Consider the following 16236-nt stretch of genomic DNA (forward strand, 5'->3'; position numbering starts at 1 on the left):
GTCCCAGGGCTGTCTGCCCCATGTGTGGCCCAAGGACAGAGCTGACGGAGGCTCTGCCAGGGCTATAAGACCAGTGTGTGCTCAGGATGCACTCCCACACCGATGCGGCTTCCCTATCAATGTTTTTAACTCTGCACCCAGGTCTGTGATGCCTGATGCCAGCAGTGGGCAGAGAAGCCAGGGCAGGAGTGGCATGGAAAGAAAATAAGACTTGGGTAGTGGAAGTGACAATATTCTTACACACCCCACCCTCCACTGTCTGCTTTAGCCCTGGAGTGTCACACTTCGCCCTCTCGGATAAACTTGGGGCTGGCAGTATGGCCACAGGACTGCATAGCCTTCATCCTTGTTGACATTCACCACCTCCCTGGGGTCTTGCCCACAGTCCTGCCCCAGCTCCCTCTGCCCTACAGACTGTTAAACCTCTAAGGTTACTACTCCCAGCTCTTGAACCTGCTTCCCCGCCATCTCGCTTTGTTGGCTCAAGCTGCCCCAACAGGGGCTGAGGTAACACAGCAGGCAAGCGGGGGTAAGGGGGTGCAGAACACCACAGAGCAGGAAAGCAGAACACAGCTGCGTGTGCCCTTCTCTGCCCCTTGGTCACCTCCCCCACTCCCACCTGCGTGTCATAGTTAACTTTCCTTCTTCCCCTCCAAGGAGGGGCAGCGCCAGAGTCTCCAATACCCAGCGAGCTCTGGCGCCCTGTATGCCTTGGCTAATGACTCAAAGAAAAAAACCTCCCAGAGACAGGTCCACCCGCACTCCTGGGGGACCTTCAACATCCCTAGCCTCAGCTGTCACTTGCGGCCACCTCCCTGTCCCGAATACCTCCGAGGGCAGGAAGCAATCGAGCGCATGCACCTGCTGGGTGCAAGTCTGCGGCACCACCTCCTTCCCGGAAAGCAGAAGGTCCGAATTGTTCTTCTGAAACGCAAAAGAGAGAGGGCGAGGGCGGGGACCTCGAGCTCCACAAGCCAGATTCCCGCCCCCTGCCCGCCCCCTGTCCGCCTGGCTCCACTACCCCGTCAGCCCAGTCCTCGGCTCAGCCTGGGTACCGGGTACCCGCCCACCCCATCCCCGGCTGTCTCCCCGGAGCCCGGTGGGGACCAGGTGTCTCCGGAGCGCCAGGATGCAGCCGTGGCTCTGTCTCCTCCTGGTCGCGCAGCTTCTAGGTAAGACAGGGAGACCGGGCGGTGTAGGGCCGTGCGTTTGACACCTGCTGGGAGAAGCGGAAGGTCAGTGCTAGCAAGGCCGGCAAGGGCCTTGAGGGCCCAGAACTCAGTAACCCAGGATCTGTGGAGCCAGGGGCTAGGGCTGCCGACACAGAGAGAGGGAGCAGGAGAGAGGAAAACAAGAGAAGGAAGACCCCAAAGGCCCAAGATCCGCACAAGGAAGTGACCCCAGGAAGATGCCAGCACCCAGACTGCTCCTCTTGCCAGACCCTTCTGGCTGAGTGTCGTGTGGGCACAAGTCTCATTTTGGGGTGGGGGGGGGGGGGAAGTTTGGTTAACATAAGCAGGCACAACTGCCACCAGGTCCCAGACAGCACTGGCAACCCACCTCTTCTTTGACTCCCTGATACCACCACGGTCCCCACAGTTGGAGCGTCATGTGTAGAGTGGTTCCCATGACACATGCCTTAAGGGTGGAACATTGAACTTGGGTATTGAAGCAAGAGTCTGCCAGGAGTCCAGGGTGTCCTTCTGACTACCTTTCAGAAGAACCCCCATTCCCCATAGCACCCTAAGCTGCCCACTAACCTGCGGTTGCTTTGCTGTTATGTCCCCCCCCCCCAACCCCAAAGCCCCAAATTGCAGCTCCCTGCCTCTGACCTGGTGAGCTTACCAAGATCATCAATAGGAACAGGTGCAGGCCACTTGAAGCTACTCCACCTCACCAGGGCCTTCTGGAAACAGCAAGACTCTCAGAACAGAGCAGCTCAGTGGGGTTATTGCTGGGGTGATGCTCCATGGAGTCACTCTGGCCTCTTCTCTGGAGGGTTCGGGCATCAGGGTATTTGCTACTTGCTGTGTGCTTGTGAGTCTGTAACCTCAGTGTCTCAGAGAGCTCCCAATGCATCACCTTGGGGGCTCAAGGTTCAAGTTCGGAGGGCCCATGACCGGCCGTGAAGCTCCATGCACAGAGGCCATGTGAACTTGAGCACTTACTTTCCCTCCCTGAACTCCTGCCTCATAGTGCATCCAATGAGTGTGAAATGGCTTCTGTCCTACAGGTCTAGTGAGGACCAAGCGAGATGAGGCTTGTGCTGTGGCCTGGAGCAGCTCAGCACTTAATAGTGACAACCATTCTTAACTCCCCTCAAAATGGAAAAGCTTGGCTCCATGGAGAAGTAAGGCTGCATTTGGGGGAACAGAGAGAAGGCCCAGCAGTCAGTTGGGGCCTTGCTGCATTTCATTCTCTGTGCAAGTGGAAGCTTTGAGTGGTGTTAGAGAGGGATCAAGTTCAAATTTGTTCCATCAGGGAGCAATGAGGACTAGGGAGCCAGGTAGGATTGTGAACACAGGCTCCTAACTCGGGTAGCCAGTTCCTCCTGGGCATGCCCTCTCTGTCTCTCTCTCTGTCTCTCTGTTTCTCTCTCACACACACACAGCCCTCCTCTGCCTACCCAGGTCTTTGTCCTCTCTGCTTTGTGGTTCCTATCTTGGTCTTCAGGGTCCCTGCTCCCCGGTCCGATGGGGTTTGTTGGAGTCTCGGTAGCCCTGGCCGTGGCCCTGAGGGAGACCAGTTTGGCTTCATTTCTAAGATTTTGTTTACTTCCAGGAACAACACTGAATTGAGAGAGGGCTTTACAGTTGAGAAGTAATGTCTTGGACATCTTTCTGTCTTTTTAAAGGGTTTATATATTGATCAAAGACGCATGTATTAATTTATTTTGAAAGTCAGAGTTACAGAGAGAAAGGGAGAAAGACGGGGAGATTTTTCATCTGCCGGTTCGGATGACCACAGCGGCCAAGGCTGAAGCCAGAAACAAGAGGCTTCATCCAGCTCTCCCATGTTGGTGGTTCAATCACTTGAGCCATCCTCTGCCACTTTTCCCAAGTGTCATTAGCAGATGTTGGAGCAAAAGCAGAGCACCAAAAATACAAATTGGCACCAGTGTGGGATGCTGGCCTCTCACGGGGCAGTTTTACACACTACACTGCAACAATGGCACCAGGATTTGCTTTATTTGAAAGGCAGTTACAGATAGAAATAGAGCTAGAGATAGACATAGGCATAGGGAGAGGGATGGGGAAGAAAGAGACAGAGCATGCAAGAGGAGAGATTTTCCATTTTCTGGTTCATTTTGGGCCAGATCAAAGCCAGGAGCCTGAAACTCCATCTGAGTCTCCCATGTGGGTGCAGGGGCCCAAGCACGTGGGCTATCCTCTGCTGCTTTCCCAAGGACATTCACAGGGAGCTGGATAGGAAGTTGAACAGCTGGGCCTCGAACTGGTGATCGTAGGAGATGCCGGCATTCCAGGCAGCAGAAGAACCCACCACGTAGCACAACACTGACCCCCATTTCTGTCTTTCTAATCCTCTACACCAAGTTGGAGGCTCGGTGACCTGCATGAGGTCCCACAGCTGGTACTGGGCAGAGTCTGGGTTCAAGGCCAGTCTGCCGGTCCTCCTCTAGTTCTCCGCCAACAAGTGCCTGCCTTCAAGGTGCTTTCCTTCAAAGGTTAACATGTATTTCCCATCCCTGGGGAATAGGGTCCAGTGGCTGATCACTGGGCTGAAGAGTGATGAAGTGTGACTATGTCCACCAGGGAATGGTGAGCTTCTTCTACTCTTGGTCCAGGAGCGGTGGTGGGGCCTCTATAAGGGTGACCAAATGGGCCATCTCCCAGCTTGCCTGGCCCTCCCTTAGCATCATACATCTATGGAAAATCTTCACATAGTGTGGTCCTGGGCAAGGTAAAAGGCAACTAGCTTGGGCTTCAAGTTTTAAACGCATACATTTCAATCCTGGGCCTCTCTCTATCTGCAGGTGAAATTCTGAACAAGTGATTAGATACCTCAGTTGCCTCACAATGTAGTAGGGACAAAGAACCTGAAGCCAAGGTCTAGTGTTGCAGTGGATTAAGTTGTCGACTAGAACCCGGAACACCCAAATCCCAGATCAGAGTGCCTATTTGAGTCCCAGCTGCTCTGCTTCCAGTACAGCTCCCTGCTAATGCGGGAAGGCAGCGGGCGATGGCTCGGTACTTGGACCCCTGCCGCCCAAAGCAGAGATCTAGATGCAATTCCAGCTCCTGACATTGGTTTGGGTCAGCCTTGAATTTTTGCGATCATTTGGGGACTGGACCAACAGATAGAAGCTGTTTCTCTAATCTCTCTCATCTCTTTCTCTCTCTCACTTTGCCTTTCAAATAAATAAATAAATACATATATTATTTTTAAAATCCTGATGCCAGGGTAGGTGTTTGGCCTGGTGATTAAGATGCCAATCTTAATCTGGTGGGGTAGCAAATTAAATCTCTACTTATGACACTGGCGTCTCATATCAGAGCACCAGTTCGAGTCCTGACTGCTCCATTTCTGATCCAGTTCCTTAAGGATGTGCCTGGGAAAGCAGCAGAGGGCCCAAGTACTTAGCACCCTGCCACTCCTTTAGGAGACCCAGAAGCAGTTCCAAGCTCTCGGTCTGGCCCAGCCCCAGCAAGAATCAGCATTTGGGAAGTAAACCAGCAGATGAAAATTCTGTTCCATCTGTTTGTGTCTTTGCATCTCTAACATAGTATCATAAAATAAGATAAAATTTAATTTTTTGATTCCTAAGCCAGTTTGAGGTGTGGTTGAAGTAATCTCTGTAACCAGCAAATGACAGCCATCTCTCCTGTCTGGTTGATAAAGCTGTTGCCTTTGATCTCCTAGCAGCTGAGAGAGCCAGGAGCTCTGAATCTAGGAGCCAGCAGCTGCGTTTGACACCATCCCTGGACCTGGTCACTGGGTGTGCTCCGGCACGGTTTCTCCCTGGGTGCTTGATTCAGCAAGGCTTCGAGAGTCTGTAAGTGTGGCCAGGCAACCATGCTGATGCTCTGTTCTTCTGCATCTCCACAGTTGTCCACAGCAGCACAGTCCTCCAGCAGAGCCCCAGTGCCAGCATGGTTCAGACCCACGGAATGGTGACAATGCAGTGCCACTCATCCAACATGCTCATCCACTGGCTGAGACAGCGGCAGGCCCCAAGCGAGGACAGTCACCTTGAGTTCCTGGCCTCCTGGAGTCCCCAAAAAGGGGTTATTCTTGGCACAGGGATAGAAGCGGATAAGCTAACTGTGTGGTGGAAGATGGACCGGTGTTTCCTCAATCTCACAAACGTGAAGCCTGTGGACAGTGGCATCTACTTCTGCATGACCATCGGGTCTCCCAGGCTGACCTTCGGGAAAGGGACTCAGCTGACCGTGGGTAAGAATCGGGCCTGAGGATGCAATGAGAGTTGAGCTCTCACTCTGTGACAGCTCCTGCCCTGCTCCCAGCAAGCCCCACTCTGCTGCCTTGACCGTTAGCACTGCTGTCAATTTTATCCAAAGAGGTATATGAGATTGCCTGCAGGTGGCTTTGCATGCTTATCTCACTAACACTGGTGCCCACTAGGGTAGATGGTGTATGATGATTCCTATTTTAGAAGAGACTCAGAGGAGGTTAAAAAAAAGGGGGGGGAGGGGGTGGTTATTAGAGGAGAGTTCAAGCTAGAGATGAGTGAAGGTAGTGCTGGCCACTGGGTCACATCAGGGCCACTGGAGGTCACAGCTGCCTTGGCCCGAGCCCCGGCCTGACGGTGGTTTCAGAAATCTCTAGAGTGTACGTACAGGGAAAGAGCCTGGAGCTCAAACCCAACCTCTGCCCCCAAGGTTCAGGGAGGGTCTTGATTTTCTCCTCTGCATCATGAGGAAAAAATTTCGACGTCCTAATAGTTGTATTCTAAGAAAGGAGGAAAGGAGTAAGTGAAATGAATTTGTGTAATACATTTTCTACTGGGCCCAGTGTTGTCATTTCAATGTGTGATCCACATGGAGGTCATTACTGGCATACTGATCTTGCCTTCTTAGACTGAGAGCCAGTTGTGTGTGGTGTCTGAGTCCCAACTGGCCACATGGGTCATGCTAGCAATGGCAGGGAACTCACAGCTCCCCTGGTTGGCTATAGCCCCTTGCCTGGTTTACCATCCAGCCCAGGCCAGCTGCCTGCAGACCTCTCTCTCTGCTCCCCAGGAAATAGGCCACTCAGCAAGCAGAGGTGCTTCAGCACTAGTAAGAAGAAAGACCCAGAGCCAGGCCTGTCATCAGCCTGGGCCTTATGCTGGAAGGTGGCAGGTGGGGCTGGGTCTTGACAAGGAGCAGAGAGAGCGCAGGCTATTCATACTAAATCATGCTTTTGGATTTGGGTTTGCAGTCTTGCTCTTGTCACACCTGTGAGCTTGGAGTCTGAGAACAGTGGATGGTAAGATGCACACAGCTGGTTTTTTTCAACTGCATGCCACCATCTCTTCCATCTGCACCACCACCCACTCCTTCCTGGTGTCCATGTTTCCAAATCCAACATGTACCCAGCACCTCCAGATGGGACAGCATTCCTATTCTTTCTTCTCCGAGGGCAGGGTATCCAGAGCCAGAACCCACTAGTCTAACCAGAAAGCTCCTGTATTTAATATGTTCATTTCTTTATTTTCCATTTGAGAGAGAGAATATAAATATCCATCTACTGGTTTGTTCCCCAAATGCACACAACCAGAGCTGAGCCAGGCTGAAGCCAGAAACCTGCATCTCAGTGTAAATCTACCATGGGGTGGCAGAAACCCAAATATTGGAGCTGTCATCTACTTGGGGTATACATTAGCAGGAAACTGGGATCAAGAGTGAAGCCAGGACTAGGTCCCAGAAATGTGCTCAGAGAAGCAATGCAGGCTTCCCAGTTGGAGTTCTCGTCACCATACCACTTGCCCACTGAGGGTCACTTAGTTGTTAGGGGGAGGATGCACAGATGGCACAGAAAGGGGTTTGGAGAAAAGACAGGGTCATTTTCAGATCCCATGGACACAGCATGGGCTCAGGACACCCCTCCCTTGAAAGCAGAGCAGAGACGGAGAGGTTAACCTGGGGTGTCAGGAATCCAGTGGGGGCTGGCTCTGGACAAGAATAAATTAAAACAAACCAAGCCTTTCTTGCCTCCCCCATCAGACCCAGGCCTCTGCACCCCACCAAGGCATTGTGAGTTTGTAAACTGGTGTCCCTCCAAACTTACCTCCCACCCTACTGAGAGACCCCCTGGGTCCTTGAGTAAGAAAAAAGGGAAGAGGAAGATTTCTGACTAGGGTAGGGCAGGGGGACTAATAGAGGTGGTACCCCAATCCCCAAGAGGGACCCCAAGTTCAGCAAAGGGCCAGACTCCTGGTTCCCAGGGCTGCTTGCCACCTGCTGTCATTATCCTTAGGACTCTACTGACCCAGGGCCCTGGTCGATCCAGCGTTTCACTTCCTGGCAGAAAACATCTGTCACCCAGGCAATGCGGCTTCACAATAGCATGGCTTCTAGAAACCCAAGTTTCTTGGTTCCAAATCTGGCTCTGCTGTTCAACAGCCATCTCACTCTGGGCAAGTTATCTCAGTTCTCAGAGGCCAGGCCTCCTCAGGAGTCATTGCAATTTTTCATTGCTTTCTAGAAATGCCACAAAGCAGACAGAGCAGGTGGTGCTCAGAGAGGTAAGGCCCCAAGGGTCCATGTGTACGCAGAAGAGGCCAGGCCTAAAACGATGCCTGTGTTGCCCACCCCTTCTTGTGAAAGTTCATACCAGTCACTGCCCAGGTCCTGTCCTTGTCCGTAATTCTGCAGAAAATCCTCTTAGGAAAGAGTTCTCTCTGCCCCTCACAGAGGCCGGCTCTGCAGCACTCAGCTCTCAGCTGGCTCTCCGCATATGCACATGTCTTCCTCTGCTCTGGGAAGACATCCCATCCTCCCATCGCCCAGTATGGAACCCAAGGTTAGCCGGAGGGAGAGGAGTGGCCCGCCCAGGAGCCAAGAGAAGGGCAGGGATCTCAGCTCAGTGCCTGCATTTCAGGCCCCGGCAGTCAGTTCTTAGCTGTCTCTGGAACTCAAAGGTCCTCCTAGCTCCCCTTTATAAGATTTTTCAAAAAGGCAATTGGTATGGTCTTTTGTAGGTATAAAGGGTACCCACCTCCTTTCTGGAATCTTCTTCCACCTGCTGAGGGGTTGCAAGGTTGACTGAGGTCTTGGGATCAGAATGGCTTCAGCTTGTGGGGGCGTCTTCAGCCAGAGGGAGCTACGCTTATCACACACTTTGCTGGACACACTATCCCATTTAATTCTCACACACACATCCTGGGAAGGAGCAGGGAGTCATTTTTATTTCAGCAGGTAGGGAAGCAAAGGCCAAGTGTGATGATTAGCCCCAGTCACACTGTGAGTGGCTAATCAGGCAGCTGGGCTCTGGTCAGGGCTGCTGGCTCCCAAGATGTTCTTTCGATGGAACGTCAAGTTGACCCCATCCTTAGGGCACATCAGAGAGTTGAGGAAGATCAGAAATTCTCCCACTCCATGACTTGCAAGCAGTGCGGCTGTAAGGTCAGCAGTGCGGCTGTAAGGTCAGCAGTGCCTGGCTGTTAGATGCACCGTTCTGGGTTGGTCTCTGAGTCCACCGCTGCCCACCTGACTGAGGGCTGCGTTCTGCTTTCTCTCTGTAGTTGACATGCTTCCCACCACTGCTCAGCCCACCAAGAAGTCCACTCCTAAGAAGAGAGTGTGCCGGATCCCCAAGCCAGTGATCCAGAAGGGTGAGTTCTCTCATTTCCCTGTACCCCTAGGTGCAAGACAAACACCTTCTTCCCCCTGCCTCCCCACCCACTCTTCCTTCCTTCCATCAGCATTTACCAAGTATTGGCCCTGTAGCCTACTTCTGCAACCCGAGCTGGGGCCAGAAGAGCCACGGAGCAGGCTGGCTGTTTATGGTCTAGAGCGCGAGAGAGACTTACAACTGCTCACAAGAGCAGGCTTAGTGGACACCATGGCCACCCAGCATTCACACATAAATGTTCACAGCTGTCTTACTCATGGTTGCCAGAGCCTAGAGGAATGGGGACGGGAGTAGGGAGTGACTCCTAACATGTATAGGGGTTATTTGCGTAGGGAAGGGTGGACATGGTCTATAGTCAGATTTGGTGATGCTTGCACAACCCTTTTCATGCACTAATCATGAATATGCCTTTTTAAATTTATGTTCATTTAGTTGAAAGACAGATGTTCTCCAAATGCCTGGGGGCTGGCAGGAAGCTAGAAGGAAAAGCTGGAGCCATCCCTCAAACACAGGCACTCTGAGGTTGGACACTGGAGTCTTAAATGGTTCCTTAGCTACCAAACCACACGTCTACCCCCAAATGGGGCATTCTAATCAGATGGACTCTATGATGTGTAACTTACATTTCAACAACATGTACAGGGAAATTTTTTTCCTTGCTGTGAAGCAAGGAAAAAAAAAGTACAAAGACCAGCACATTGAATCGCTCCTGTTTTGGTAACCAATAGAAGTGCTCTCACAGACTAGGGACTTCATGTCTATTTGTTCATGAATCCAAAAGCTTATTGGGAGCTACAGCACCAGGCATCTCAGCCAAAGTTGGCACACGCACATGTACCCACACGTGTGCACACACACATATGTACCCACACGTGTGCACACGTGTACCTGCATCCACACAGATGCATACACCTGCACAGGTATACACAGACACACTCACACTTTCCTTGACCCCCATCAGCCCACATATGTTTCTGGAAAAATACTGATGGCAGCCCTCGCAAAATTTCCCGATGACAGAGTACCATCTACTATCACCCAGAAGAGAAACCACAGGCGGTCCCACTAGGACTGCCTGGGGCTTGGGTTGCCGCATATTAAGGATCCTGAGTCCCAGACAGCATCTGAGGTGAGGCACCCAATAGACAGTCAGTAGTCACATGGGGAGCTGCCGCAGAGGCAAAGAACTGGAGAACCCCGGGATAGGGGACAGAGTCTCTGGGAACAGCAAGATGAGGACAGAGGAGCTTGTGTGATAAAGTGCCAGAATACATTTATAAGTTTCTGGAGAATAGAATGGAGAGTTAAGTTTATGGGGGTGCAAAAAAATACAAGGGCTCTTCAGAAAGTCACACAAAAAAAATGTGTCTCGTGAACTGTTCATGGATAAGCCTTTCAAATTAAGGAATACATGGGCAAAGTGTAAGGTTTTGTGATTCCATGTTCAGTGTGAGCCTCAGGGAGGCACCTGTGTAAGACACATACCTCAATGTTCTCAGCAGTTATTTGTATAACACAAGGAACAACCAAAATGTTCACCAATGGCTAAATAATCCCAGCAGTGTGTGTTGTGTCTGAATCTACACTTTTGGGAAGAAAGAATATGTGACATGGTTGCATGGGGGGAAAAGCAGATGTAGAGCCACTCACTGAGTTAAAGACATCTGTGCATCTGCGGAGTTTGTACCTACGTAACTGCAGAGAAAAAGGTTGTAGATAATAGCAGTGTTACTTCTGAAAGGAGCACAAAGGGCATTGGACCCTCTAACCATATATTAAAATATCTCATAATGAAAGTATATTCAGCTATTTCTTGGGAAATTAAAAAAATGAATAATAAAAATCCCTATTCCCAGGCATGAATATCGTTTACCTCCTTGGAGCTTAAATTGCTCCTGAATTTAATCAAGGTTCAAAGACTATTGGTGTATTACATGGAATTTTAGAAGTCCAGTGAACTCTGATGTGTGAGGCAAACACAATGGAAGGCAGTGGAGTTGGTCCTCCCTACAAGCTGGGTCCACCTCCTTCAGACGGAAGGCACTTGGAGCCAAATGTGCCATGTTGCCTCCATGTACGATGCAGGAGGCCTCCCATGGCTGCATCTGTCCCAGTCGGGTACAGACATCGTTCTTGTCATTATTCCCTGAGTAGCCTTCCATCTATTGACAAGCATCGACATTCTGTTAGGTAGAAAGTCTAATGTAGAGAGGAACCACACAGGAAGGTGTGTGTAAATTAGATGCCAACGCCGTGCCTTTTATAAAAGGGACTCGGGCTCCAAGGATTTTAGCATCCAAGGAGGGGGAAGGGATCTCTGAGGACCCTGAGGATACAAATGGTGGCACTCCTGGGCAGTGGGCCTCAGGTCCCTGCTTGAATTTCGCTGCATGGCTCACGTTCAAGGTCAAGAACATGTCATGTGTTTCTCTTCCAGGTTTGCCCTGTGGTCCCCTCATCCTTGGCCTGCTGGTGGCCGGCGTCTTGCTGCTGCTGCTGTCCCTGAGTGTGGCCCTCCACCGGCATTGTAAGTTGTCACCTCTTAGTGCCCTGTTTAGCGTTGGATGTGTCCCCGGGACACTTTGTTCTCTAAGGAAGCAGAGCAACTGGGAGTCTGCTGAGAATTTGTCCTAGGGAAAACAAAACAAAACAAAACACAAAAAGAAAAACAGAAAAAACTACATTGGTTCCCAAGGTGACTCTTGGCTCGCAGGGACTTCTTCTTCTCTTCTCTGGAGCCAGACAATCCGGTTACATCCAATACTGCCTCTCTGAGCCTCCACTGCCTCCCAGGCTGCTCTTTGTAAAGTCCCACCCAGAGAGCCCAACACATAGCACATACCCAATAGAAGGTAAAACACTCAGCGTGAGCATTGGGCACCACAGCCCAGAACCCAGAAGCGATTGCAGGGGCTGAGGCACAGCTGGGGAGGGGCTGTGGAGCATCCATCCCGGGAAGCTAGAAATCCTCCTCTTGATGAGCTGTAGGGTACCGGGAACGGCTGCTGCCCTTGGCCACTCAGATCTCCTTTCCATCACAGTCTGAATGGCACTGGGTTTGTGATAAAGACAAGGCCAGGAGCCAGGGCCCCACTACCACTCCGACTCCTCTCCTGGCTTTGTACCACCCGGAGCATGAGTTGGGTGTCCTCTCCATGCCTCTGGAGAGGCAGCAGGAATCAGTGACTGCTAACTCGTACAGGTCACCGGCCCTCTTAAAATTGCTGCTGGCAGTTGGGAATTCGGTCCCCAGAGAAATGCACCTGTGTGTGCACCCACGATCACCCCGCACCAGGGAGTCTACCCCTCTTGTAAAGAGCCCATTTAAGTTTGGTGGGCTCTAAGCTTTCAGATCAAGGACATCAGCAGGATAACATTTAAAACTTGTGGATACTGCACTGCACTTAGCTGTATTTATTCAACGTATCATGGATTTCTTGAATGGACTCCAAAGATGAAAACATCGCCAAAGGTGAGATAAAAGTGTCAGTGGATCCGCTTGTATTTCCTCCCTACACCCCAGCGGCCGACTTTGCTCTCCCTGTGAGCATGCCCGAGACTGCCCATCTGCTCTGGCCTCCTATTTCTTTAAGGAAAAAAAAATTATTTATTCAAAAGGCAGAGTGACACAGAGAGGAGAGAGACAGGCAGGGAGGGAAGAGAGCTAGAAAGATCGTAAACCCACTGGTTTACTCCCCAGACGGCCATAACTGCCAGGAGCAAGCCAGACCCAGGCTAGGGGCCGGGAACTCCACTAGACTGGACTGGAAGTAGAGCAGCCACAATGACTAGTCCCTCCACTCTCATTCCTGACCTTCTGGGAAGAACAAGAGAGCAAGCTTACAGACACACACTGGAGGAGACAAGCTGTGTTTTCACACTGACTTCTTTGCTTTGGAGTTACGTGACCTGGGATGAGCAACTCAGCGATTCACACCCGCTCCCGGTGCCTCAGTTACCCCATTTATAACACAGAGATCATAGTCCTGTCCGACTCACAGGTTCACGGTGAGCATATAGGAGATTAAGACATGAGAAGTGGTTAGGGCAGTGTCTGGCACCGGGGAAGAGACCCGGGGTGCTGGTTGCGCCTTTCTCCTCCCTCTCCTGCTCCTTCTCTGGGCCTTGACCCCCCGGGGCCCGCAGCTCCTGCTGACTGCCTGCCCTTGCTTTCCTTTTGCAGGCCTGCAGAGGAGAGCCCGGCTGCACTTCATGAAACAGTAAGTGTGGAGCTCTGGGGAACACTGTGAGGCTGCCCTGTGAGTTCTGGGTGCTGAGCCTCTGCTGCCACTCCCAGCCCTCAACTGAAGCAAGCAGCCTGCAGCAAGTCAGATATCACCTTCAAAAATCAAGGACTGTATGAGGGATGGGTTACAGAGTGCAAGCAAATGCAACCTTCCCAGACAGACAGGCCTGCTAACCATTGAAGTGTGTCTTACGTGCACGATATTTCACTCTGAGCGAGTGAGCTTTCCAGAGGACAGCAGTCAACCCCGTACAGATAGAGAGCACCACGGAGGGTCTCCGAGCTGTTTCCATTGGCCTGATCCTGCATGAGGTGGGGAAGGGTCGTTTGGATCAGAGGAGAGGCAAGTGGAGTAACCCAAGGCCAGCCTTCTCCACTAGCAATTGGGTTATCTCTGTCCCACCTCCCCTGGACCTGGGTCCCAGGAGTTGGCAAACGCACGGGCTGCATCTCACAGCACAGAAGCTAATGAGCTGGGTACTCTCAGGTCAAGGCCAACGATAGGCTGATGGCCTCCTAAGCCTCTGGCTGCTCCTGAACCCGTGTCTGTGTCCCCACTCACTACACTTGATCCATCAGATCAGCACTCTTTGTGCAGAAGTGTTTGGGGGGACAGGGAGAAGGACACAGCTCAAAGGCAAAGGGGATCCCAGATCATAGTAGGCCCATCTGGAATTGAATCTGGGACTTCTCAGAGTCAGGAAACATAGGGGAGGGGGTTGGGGTACTGATGAGGAAACCCTGAGCCACCTTTCCTTTTGCTCTGTTCATCCCAGGCAGCAATGCTCTTGTCTTTTGTCTGGGTTTGCATTCACCTGTAAGTCATCATTTGAACAAAGGGGTTTGTGGCCAAAGAAAGAAAGAAAGAAAGAAAAGTTGAAAACCACTATGCTGTTGCTCTCACGGTCCAGGTAGGGCAAAACTCGGTGCACCTGGCCTGGAGCCGTACTTAGAAAACTATTCTTCAGCAGGCAGTTTGAGGGGGGAGGCTTGTGTGCATTTAGTCCTCTTAGAAAGCCCAGCAGGAAGTAACATCGTTCAAAGCTAGAGGTTGAAGCTAAAGTTCTTCAGGTTACTTTTTTACAAGCTTTTTTTTAATTAAAAAAGGACAAAGATAGCCCCTAAAAACACAGCCAGGGCCCCAGGCTACTTAGGAGAGCCCCATATGGTTGTACTTCTCTCTTGTAGAAAATTCAATATTGTGTGCCCCAAAAATAAGCAATTTCACGATTATTTTTTCAGGTTTTACAAATGAGCAGAGACTCCTGCTACAAAAGAGTATCGATCTATAAAAAGACAAGAACGGGAACCAAGACGGGACACGTTCCGCCATGGTGCTGTCATGCACCTGCTGCGGTCCCCTACCTGCTTGTAACTGCTGCCGATTCTGTCTGCCGACCTCCCGCAAGCCAGCGAGGCTTCACTTAGACTTGGGGAATCTGAGGGAGGAAACCCACAGAGCCCCCACAGGGCCCTTTCCAGAGGCTGCTGGAGAACAGAGTCAGAAATGCCCCCCAAGACACCAGGACTGCTTCCTGTCCCCTCCCTGGGCTGAGTGCGGACCTTGGTGGGTTACTGTCCAGCTGCCATCTTTGCCTATTGCGTGGCTCAGAGAGGGTGTGACATTGGTTCCTCTAACCTGGAGGGGACTTGGGCCAGGCTGGGACCGACTATGTCCACAAGATTGTCCCCCTCCCAGCTGCTCTGCCCTCTGCGTCCAGGAACATGCTGGGATTGGAGGGACAGAGTTCAGTTTGTCTCCCCTTGGGACACTTCTCCATTTTGCTCCTGCCCTCTCAGGACTTGTCGGCCTCACATTTTCTGTTCTCTCAATGAAAGTGCTCCTGGCTGCAAAAATAAAGTTATGGATTAAAACTTCACCTTGCTCTTGTGACATCACAAGCATGAAAACCCAAGCACAGTCAAGAAGTTGGTGCTCAGGGAACAGAAAGAGCAAGGGCAAAGAGTGAGCATTCTCTCTGGGTTTCTCCCTCATAGCACTGTATGCCTGGGGCCAAACCTGGCAGAGCCACAAGAACTCTAGCTGCTTTGCACCAAAGAGAAAGTCAAGGCCGTGGGGCTCTCCATCCATTTGGTTCCTTATCGCCTCTCAGCCACTGTAATAAGTGAAGAAAAACAGAAGCAAATGCAGGCCTGGAGCGTGTTTGGGAGGAAAGGGTGGACAGAAGGACCACGTGCCCCTAAGTCTCTGCTCAGCATCCAGCAGGGGTATCAGCAGCCTGAGGCTGTGTTCCTCTGGGGGCACTGTGCCCCGGGCAAGTAAGGGAGAATTAAGCCCCTGCTGCTCTTCCTAGCCAGCTCAGAGCAGGGTCCTTGCAAAAACAGTTGTGTCCAGAGGCCTCTGCAGACCACAGGAAATGGGCAGTGTGGCCAGCTCCTGGCACCTGGGTGTGATGGATGGCATCTAGAAGGGCACAGATGGCTCAAGAAAAGAAGTGCTTGCTAACAATCTACCCTGAAGGCCAGGAACTGGCTCTTAAGGGTGGGAATGACAAAAATCCAGTGGGCTAGCCCGGCCTTCCCCAGGTTTCTTTATTAAAGCCACTCCAAGCCACTCCATCCTGTGCAAATGCAAAGAGACAAAGGTCTTCGCAGTCCCTCACACCCAGGCCGCAGCGGAAGCCAGCACAGGCCTCAAGGCCCGATCCACAGCTCAGGCTGTGACACCTGACTGTCCCTGCTGCTGTCTTTGCATCTGCATTTGCTTGTTTACAAGTTTGCATGGGGCTGGGTTGCGGGCACGGGTGGCTTGTGTTCCGGGGCCTATTTTCTGTGCCGCAGGCACCTGTTGCGGCCCCCTCAACTACCCAAGCAGTTGGGGGAGGGAGCCAGATCAGCCTCTGCTACCAACAGCAGGGGCTGCAGTAAGGAGGTAGGTCTACACTGCATATCTGACTTTGGTTTTAAAGGAGAAACTGAGCTTTTACCACCTTCCAAAGAGCTATTATGAAAAAAACTGGGGCCATAACTTATGTTTCTAATTAACAATTCTACTCAAAGGTATTTTTCCTAAAGGAACCCATCAATAAGTGATATTGATAAAGAAATATGCATGAAAATGTTCCATGGAGTGCTGCTTATTAGCCAAAAACTGGAAGCAACCCAATGTCCATTAAAAGGGACCACGTGTCACATAAATGATGATGAAGTCT

At 51.4% G+C, this 16236-nt stretch overlaps 1 protein-coding gene across 1 annotated transcript; it reads left to right on the forward strand.

Moving 5' to 3' along the window:
* The first annotated feature begins 1047 nt into the window (after positions 1–1047).
* CD8B (CD8b molecule) lies at positions 1048–14943 on the forward strand. Its single transcript, XM_040993565.1, has 6 exons — positions 1048–1172; positions 5068–5415; positions 8708–8797; positions 11255–11344; positions 13001–13037; positions 14306–14943. The coding sequence occupies exons 1-6, from the start codon at positions 1130–1132 to the stop codon at positions 14316–14318; spliced, it is 621 nt and encodes a 206-aa protein (XP_040849499.1). The 5' UTR covers positions 1048–1129; the 3' UTR covers positions 14319–14943.
* Positions 14944–16236: the final 1293 nt, after the last annotated feature.

This window comes from Ochotona curzoniae, unplaced genomic scaffold (assembly GCF_017591425.1).
Source record: "Ochotona curzoniae isolate NIBS_2020 unplaced genomic scaffold, NIBS_Ocur_1.0 contig_883, whole genome shotgun sequence".
Lineage (NCBI taxonomy): Eukaryota > Metazoa > Chordata > Mammalia > Lagomorpha > Ochotonidae > Ochotona > Ochotona curzoniae.